General features: G+C 42.9%; 1 protein-coding gene across 1 annotated transcript; it reads right to left on the bottom strand.

Annotated features, from left to right (window-relative positions):
* Nucleotides 1–695: 695 nt before the first annotated feature.
* Nucleotides 696–5,567, bottom strand: PCYB_121880 (hypothetical protein; the record flags this gene model as incomplete). The annotated part of the gene is made up of 2 exons (XM_004223519.1): nucleotides 696–3,848; nucleotides 3,981–5,567. 2 exons carry the CDS (start codon nucleotides 5,565–5,567, stop codon nucleotides 696–698), a joined length of 4,740 nt encoding a protein of 1,579 aa, XP_004223567.1.
* Nucleotides 5,568–9,143: the final 3,576 nt, after the last annotated feature.

The raw sequence follows: 9,143 nt of genomic DNA on the forward strand, positions 1-9,143 counted from the left end.
AAAAAAAAAAAAATAAAGAATAAAGAATAAAGAGTAAAGAATAAAGCAACGCAATTTTTAATTACAAATTCAAATGTGTTAATTATTTTAAATGTGCTAATTGATAAACTTATAATATTTCAAATAAAGAGTGAAATGGAAAAACGCGTGGGCTGTTCATTGGGGGCATACGCAAAAGGGGGTAGGCGTATGTGCGGCTCAGCAACACTGGTGTGGTGAAACGTACGCTTGAGAGACATAAAAAAAAGGGGTCATAAAAAGGAGCGCTAAAAGGAGCAATAAATGGTGTGGTAGAAAAACGTGCGATGTGAAATGCACACCACACAATATGCGCTCACATAACTCGCGAAATAATTAACACCGTGGTGTTAAGGAGCTACGCTGCATACGTGTGAACGCGCGGAGAGAGCGAATGGACGGCACGGAGGGGGCGGGTAAACGGGATGCGTTCGAATTGGGGGAAAATAACACGAAGTAGAGCGAAATGGGCAGAAACGAATGGCACGAAAGTGTGTACCATATCGCTGTTGGAAGCATCATGCAGCAACGGCTTGGGTGAACTGAAAAAATTCACCATGAGAGGGGAGAAGACGTGCTTGAAACAACCCCAAAAGAGACCCCGGATTTCTACAACATCACAGGGTGAATGACTGGCACTGGGAAAGGAGCAACCGCTTTTCCAAAACTTCACCCTCTCACTGAGCCATCCATGGATCTGGGACATCAGCACAGTTGGACGAAGGCGTGCTATTGTCAGCCGGGTCCTTTTCATTCTGCGCCCCAACGTTTTCTGCATCGTCCATGCCCAAAAGGGTGCTCTCCGTGCCGAGGGGTTGGCGCACGTGGGCGTGGTGATTCTCCGCAGCGTTTTCTACGTTTGCCACGTTTGCCACGTTTGCCACGTTTGCTACGTTTGCGGCGATGTTCCCTGCACCGTTTCCCTCGGCCCCACTTGCGCCATTGTCCCACACAAAGCCACTGCTGCCCACACCACAGGAGCCGCTCTGAATCTGCGCGCCGTTCAACGTTGAGGGGAGAAAATAATCGCCGAGCGCCTCCTGCCGGGTGTCATTATTACAGTAGGTGATGTTATCCTCCGCGTTGTTGTACTCGGATAGCAAATTCTGTTCCCCCCCGAAATTACTGATGCACGGATTGGTATCATAACTTGGCTTTATTAATGACGAGGAGAGAAGAGCACCGTGACTATGCGGGCTGCTCATTCCTCCTCCTCTCTCATCTCCCTGGTACGCATTTAAATTATCTGCTACGAAGGAACTGTTGCACTGTTCGGGGTTGCTCATCATCACATTCACATTTTGGCTAGCTAAGAAATTGTCACATTTGTTCTCTTCTTTCAGGGCGCTGTTATCTCCACTGTCTTTGTAATACTCTCCTTGGCCATTACCACAGTCGGTCCCCCCGCCTCCGCTGACGGCATAGTCGGCCATGCTGCTAACCATGTAATCAACTCCTCTGCTCACCAGGTAGTCCACCCCACTGTTAGCCGCATAGTCCACCCCGCTGTTAGCCGCGTAGTCCACCCCGCTGCCCCCTTCGTTTTCCTTCCCCATGGACATGTACTCATGAGTGCGGAATGCGCTGTTACTGACCTGGTAGACATTTTCCTCGTTAAAAAAGTTGGGGTTCATGCCAATTTTGATCATATCCTCCTGCTCCCGTTCATGTTCGTGTTCGTGTTCCAGTTCATGCTCCATCTCGCGAAGGAGGCCGCACTGTTCCTCCTCCAGCTGTTCTCCCAGCTCTGCTCCCAGCTCTACTTCCAACTGCTCTCCCAACTGCTCTCCCATCTGCTGCTCCCGATGCGCCTGTCGCTCTTCCTCGTCGTCACCCTTGTTATCATTTTGCCCTTCATGGGACATGAAATCTTCTATATAATTTATCCACTCCATAATGGAGTTGAACTTCTTATTGTCGTAGTTCAATTCGTGTTTTCCTTTATTGCACCATGCATGGAACACCTTCTTGTAATTGTCCCTCTTAAAGTTATAAATGACTTCATCCTTTTGTATGTTTCCCTTTTTCCCCTTTTTCTGACCACACATATCTAGCGAAAAATCGTGACTAAATTTGGAGTTCTCATTACTGCTACTCTCCGTGTAATCACTTTTATTTTCCAATTCATCGAGTGATTCAAAAAATGATCCCAGCATATCGAATTCTGAAAAAATGTCATTTCTGTACGGGGAAGAAACAAAATAATTGGAGTTCACCTTTTCCATGTTCTCTTCATTATAGTTGGAATCAAAAATGGGAGACGCAGGGGTTAAGGGCGTTGTATTGGGAGACTTTAATGGGCTATTCGAATATATCTGCTGATTTGGAGAAAGGACTAATTCATTCACATCGGTTAGATGTAAGGACGATGCATGTAGGGAGCTTGTAGGAGGAGACTGCGAAAATTTCATATTTTCCGGAGTGTTCATTAGCCTAATGTCACATGCTTCTTCAAAATCAGGATCATTTAGTTGATTCGTGTTGTTTTTTCCTCCTCCCTGGTTATTACAGCTCCCACTACTATTCGTGCTGCTGTTACCGCTACTGCTACTGCTGCCGCTACCACCACTGCCGCTACTTCCGCTGCTGCTGCTACTACTGCTACTCCCACAGGTGTTGTTGCGAGGGGAAAGAGATGAATACGAATTAGGGTGACTCATCTCTGGTAAAAGGGGCAATTTCAACGGATGACTAACATAACTGTTGGTGTGAATTATCATTTGATTTAGGTTTAATAATTGATTGTCTTCCCCACTTCGTTCCAATTTCATGGTCGTATCCTCTTCCTTCTCCATTGCTCCTGAGTCTATTTTGATTTGGCAATTATCAACTCCTGCCGACCTCGCCTGTTGTTCATCCCCACCTGGAACTGTATCTATCGAATCCTTTTTCTTCACCGAGGTGCTCTCTTTCGCATTTTCATTGTTTTCCAAAAACTCAATTTCTCTAATTAGCTTGTAATAATTTTCGTGTTCATTATCGAGTGTATTCACGCTGCTTTTCTCCTTTGGTTCGTCCGGGTGTGCATCCCCCCCTCGGTTGTTACCCTTTGTGTCTTTCTCCTTGCCTTTGTCCTTACTGCTGTCGTTGCTGCTTTCGTTGCTGCTATCATTTCCACTGTCGTCATTGTTGTCCTCGTTGTGGTCCTCATTGTTGTCCTCGCTGTTGCCGTCGTTTTCGTTGCTGCCTCCGTTTTCGTTGCTGCCTCCGTTTTCGTTGCTGCCTCCGTTTTCGTTGCTGCCTCCGTTTTCGTTGCTGCCTCCATTTTCGTTGCTACCTCCATTTTCCTTGCTGCCTCCATTTTCCTTGCTGCCGCTATCTCCGCCGCTGCTCCCGCTTCGGTTGTCGCTGTGGCTGTCCCTGCTGTTTCCACTACTATTCCCACTGCCACTCCCACTCCCGCTGCCACTCTCGCCGCTACTCCCATTTGCGTCGTTGCTGCCGCAGACGCGTCCCTCGGTCCGCTCTCCGCCCCTCTCCCGCGGGTCATTTGCTGCTCCAAGCTTCAACTCACCACAAGGAGAGTTACTCCTCTTAGGATTTGCACTAACACGGACGTTTTTCTCCTTCTCGAAACGATCGACATGCAGCCTATTCAAGGCTCTTTCAGATGTGTTACTCCCCCCCTCGGACTCCAGAACCGACGATTCTCCATTACAGCAGTTGTTTCTTAAACTAGAGTAGGGATCCCTTGCAACATTGCCATGTCCATCATTTGGATTGAGATTTACGCTGGGAAGGGAGGAAACACGCAAAGAGTTTCTTCCCTCCGTCATGTTCTTAACCTCCTTCGAGGTATCTTCTCTCCCATTGGACGGTGAGGAATTTGCCTTACTTGTGTAAAGGCACGAGGAACACATGTCCCTACCGCATGCCACATTATCATTCTTGGTGCTAAATCTGGAGTGACAAAAAGGTTGATGATGAGAAGCGGTTTCAACATGGAGATTCCCACCCCTCACCCCAAAACTACCAACGTAATTTTTTACATATTTCTTCTTATAGTGAAAAAAGTAATAATTAAAAAATTGATTAACTAGCGTGACAAAATAGGAGTGGAAAAATTTTCTCACATATTTATCTACATAACTGCTATAATTATAAACGTTTTTATGAGCACGATCTGACATGGATGGAAGGATAAAGGTGTGTACCATTTTCTCTTTCGCTATGTTTCTTTTCATCTGATGGAAATTCTCCAAAATGATAATTTTTTTATGAATATATTTTTTCACATACCTCCTTAGTGTCCTCCTAAATTTGTATACTAAATAATCTGCTTCATTCAGACAGGTACCTTTTGTTCGTTTGGCAAATATGCCCCTTCCCACTCTGTCCCAATTTCCATGACTACGATCATTATCAAGATCACCCTTGTCATAATCAACATCACCCTTGTCATAATCAACATCACCCTTGTCATTATCAATATCACCCTCATCATTATCACCTTTATCGTCAGGGTTCACTTCCTCCCCCCTGATGGATAGAGAACTCCCGTCGTCGTGACCCCCCTTGCGAGTCATCCCTCTCTTGTTGTAAGCTATATTTTCCTTTATCATCGCGTCTTTTAATTTTTCTATTATCTTCATACTACGGCATTTCAGTCTGTGTAGCTTTAAATGGGACCTAAAGACTTTTCTCCCCTTTTTGCAGCTCAGCAGCGGCTTCATCTTAGGTGTGTTTTCTTTCCCATAGCTGCTGGTCCTGATTGCCCCTTCTAAACCGTTGACTACCTTCCCCTTTGATAATTCTATCACATTTTCATTTTTTTCTTCTCCTGTGGAGGGAGCCACCCCATTGCCATTGTTCAAATTTTTATCACTCCCCCGATGCACATTTTTTTTATGCAAAAGTGTTGCTATTTTGGATGCTTTACCAACCCGAAGAGTGATATTTCCCTTTGACTTTTCCTTTATTTTCCTTTTTTTTTTCTTCTTCTTTTTCCCTTTTTTCAGGTACTTCAATATGGCACTCCCTCCTAGGCAACTACCACTGCTACCTTTTCTGTGTTGATGTGTCAGGCTGTTACCCTCGTGGGTGGGTACCCTCATGCCCTTTCGGGTAAGACGTCCACCATGGAGATATTCCTCTGCGTCCTTAGATCTACCGAGGGCTCTGTATTCTGCAATGTTACAGGCATGGAGGCACACCTCGCAGAATCTAACACGTTCGCTGCTATCCTCATCGATACCCGGGAAGCCCTTCTCACTAATGACCTTTTTACACCTTCTGTTATCTACCTTGCCGAACTCTGCACTTCTCATCGCATAGTTATTTCTCATCAAATCCTTTTTAACTTCTTTACCGATTCGCAGGATGGAGAGGTGCTCCTTTCCTTCAAAGAAATTCTCTCTGTCGTGATTGCCAAGCGAATCGTTACATCTGCACGAGTAGATGCAGTTCATTTGGGGGGGTGTTATTAAAATGGATGCATGCTTTCTTCCAACACGTCCTACGCCTTTCCTTGTGTCTACATCCCCAATTTCTACATCGCACAGATCTTCATGGTACTCTACATCAAAGCGTACGCTTTTCTGGGGTGTCATTTTACCTATGCGCGTGTTCGTATGGAGACACGTGTGTGTGCATGTTTATGCGCAAGTGATTCGATTGCGTACGCACATTTGGTTCGGCGCACGTTTGCGCTTGGCGTTGCGCTAGACGTTGCGCTTGTCGTTGCGACTGCGCCGTGGACTCCTTTCTACGCTTTACGGACGCTCCCCCCCCCTTGCTTTTAACGCTGCACCTTTCACTCGCTCCCCTCCTCGGTGTACTTTCTTCACACACATACACACACCCGCGCGTCTACAGGCACACAGACAATCCTACCAATTCCGAACGTTACACCTTCTGCAAAACCAGCTGGACGCAAATGCAACAAAAAGGAAAAACGAACTTGTGTGTTTTTATGTCTATATCTACCAACCCGATCTCATGTTTCTCGTGAGCAAACTCCGCACACATGGGTCGTGTGGCGAGGGTGTTTTGATATGCTAAATAAGGTAAAAAGTACGTATCTTTCAATTTGGTACACCTGTCCGGGGTTCTCTCGTTACTGCGTTTTTAACTTCCCCACGTGGACATTGCGTTCAGTGTGTCCTTAGCCTGACCTGCTTTACACTTTTCTCACCAATTTAATTGCACTTTTTGGTTTTTTTTTTTTTTTTTTTTTTTTTTTTTTTTCCTTTTCCCCGATTCGCCTTCGCTCAGCTAGCCGTATGCCCACCGCTCCGTCTTCTAAGCTGCACTGAATATAAATAATTCCTCTTTTCTCATTAACTGTAAAAAAGTGCCAGTTTCCCTTTCCCCTTTCTTTATATACTCGCTCTTTTATCGGGAAAATTCACCACTTTGTGTGTTTACACCTATATAACTTAACGTAAAAATTACAAGCGATCACACATACAGCTATAGCATTTCAGTATCATCATTTTATTCTCTCATGTAATTAAACTAACATTAAAAGAAAATTAAACAAAATAGACAAAACTTTTTTAAAATTATTTGTGCAAAAATGTATGACACAAAATTGGGAGGGGGAAAAAAAAAAAAAAAAAAGTGGAGGCTTTTCTTTTTATACAATAAAAGCATAACATATAATATGCAAAAAAAAAAAAAAAAAAAAAGGAAACAAACAAACAAAGGAACATAAATTGTGAAGATATAAACTTTAATTCAAAAAGGAAAGCATAATTCGTGATCATTAACTATATGCGATAAACTTCTGCGAAAAACACGCGTTGGAAGAAGTGAACATACGTATGCGTATGCAAATGCGTATGTGAATTCGTACATAACACTACACGAAACATTTAGCTTTCTCTATAAATTCTTTCAAACATGTAAAAAGGTACTTATGCATACCATGTGACCATTCGCGTAGTTTCAATTTTTTCGTTTGTCGCAAGGATGAAAAAAAAAAAAGAAAAAAGCTTAAAAGGCTTGAATCGCATGAACACGTCCTTGCCGTTCGTATAATTATGTGCTACGCGAAAGTGGGGTTTATTAGCATCGGCCGATACGCGGGTTATATATGTATGGGTGGGAGGAAGGATGTATGCACGGATGGGTGGAAGAGGGCACAGGATGATGCAAGGCGAAGGGTTACTTACGTACGGAGGCATACGTAGTTACACGTTTGCTTGTTCATGGGGACATGACAGGTAAACATCTTCAAATTGTTAACAATACCATTTTTACGAAAAAAAATTCAATATATTAGAAATTCTGGGGGGCTTCCCTTTTTCTTGCGTTTTGCCAAACTTTGAAAAAAGAAAAAAATCACAATTTTGGAGAAACGTTAATGCGTGAATGAACAAAAAAAAAAAAAATACACGCGCATATACATATTATACACTGCCAAGCTGCATAAAATGTTTTTTTTTTTTTTTTAATATTTTTTCTACATGGATAAAAGCTATGCGAGTTTTTCCCCATCAGTATTAACCAACGTAGTGAGGCAAAACTTGTACAACTTTTATCCGTAAAAAGGATGTGGAGAAAACCTCAGTAAGAGAAAAAATAAAACATAGCATTTGAAGCACTGGGCTAAGCTACTCGGTTCGCTAGCACGATCACTACGTCTAATGGGAACGGCGAAAAAAAAGGAAATCTTTTCAACACAGAGGTTATACATATAGTGCACACATCTGTGTTGTACCAATAGATGTGCACAATACGCACACAGCTTTGTGCTACAAATGGGGACATAGGCGCACCGGGGCATCTTTAAGGAATTAGAACAGAACTTGTGCCTTGCATGGGAGGAAAGTGGCTAGAAAATAGGTGTGTATGTATTTTTGTAGGTGAACACATACGTGGCGAAAAGGCTCTTTCAGTCGCTCTCTGAATCTCTCTTTCCTGTTCCTATGTTTTCCCGACGGTAGAACACATAGCAGTTTTTTTTTTTTGCAAAATGCACCAAATTGATGACAAGGTTTAGGAACCAATTCGAAAAGGGGAATATGCCCGCACACACAAACTAATCAACGTGTGTATTTAATTAAATCGCGTTAGCAATTCGAGCGCACGTTTAACGCATACCTATGTGTGTAGAAAAAGGAACGATTATATCCTTCTTGCACTCTCGAAATATCTCCTCCCCTTTTTATTTTACTTTATTCTTCTTGTACGAAAATGCTGATGATGAGCTCATTCAAATGTCTGCCTTTTTTTCAAGCCTGAATTATCAAATTGTTCCTTTCTAAAATAGCACAAAAAAAGTAATGAGCAAACGGCAAAGCAGCTAAATGGTCTTTTTACCATTTACATATCGGGCACATTACACCCCTAGACATAAAAACGTGGTTGTGGAGAGATTACCCGCGAACGGAAATCATTACCTTTGCAATTACCCTTTTTTAAAAAACAAAAGGAGAATTTCCGCTTAAGTGAACAATGTTGTGTGTTGGATGCGCCCGTTTATGCACTTATGCACGGTGTGTACCTTTTTTATACCTTTGCACACATGGGTCATACAATTGCCTATATTTTACATAACTAATTAGACGAGTTTGCATTTTAAAGTGCTCTCCCCATTGGCTTCCTTTCTCTCAATGGGGAGACTTCTGCACTTATGGTCGAAAGGGACAAGCGTGCGTGCAAAGTGGCACCGTGTGGGGTGCTGATAGGCACGTACAAATGCACGCGCGCAAAAGGGGATGTATTACAACGGGGAGAAAAATAAAGAAAAAAAGAAAATATTACAAAAGAAAAGAAATCCCCGCTTGCACAAAAAAAAAGGGAACTGCATAAAAGGGAAAGCCCTGTGCTACTACCCTTCTTCGCAAAAAATTGTGGCACCTTTACAGCATTTAATAAATGCACAAAAAGATGAGCTTTTCTTTTTAAAGTGAATTATTCTCTGCTGCTAATAACTGTAGGCATAAATAATTCAAACGGGGGGGACAAACGCGTATGAAGCTGGATTACTTGCCCCAAATTATATACATAAAAACGTACAAAACGGGAAAACTAGTGGGCCATGATGTACACACATAGTAGCTAATTATCCACTAAGTTGTGTATAATCCACGAAGAGAATTAAAAAAGGAATGTTCTGAAGAAAAAGGGAAAAATGGGCATGCTGCTCTTTTCTCCATTTCTGTCGCTTTTTTTGGTTG

The sequence above is a fragment of the Plasmodium cynomolgi genome, chromosome 12 (assembly GCF_000321355.1).
Source record: "Plasmodium cynomolgi strain B DNA, chromosome 12, whole genome shotgun sequence".
Classification (NCBI taxonomy): Eukaryota; Apicomplexa; class Aconoidasida; order Haemosporida; family Plasmodiidae; genus Plasmodium; species Plasmodium cynomolgi.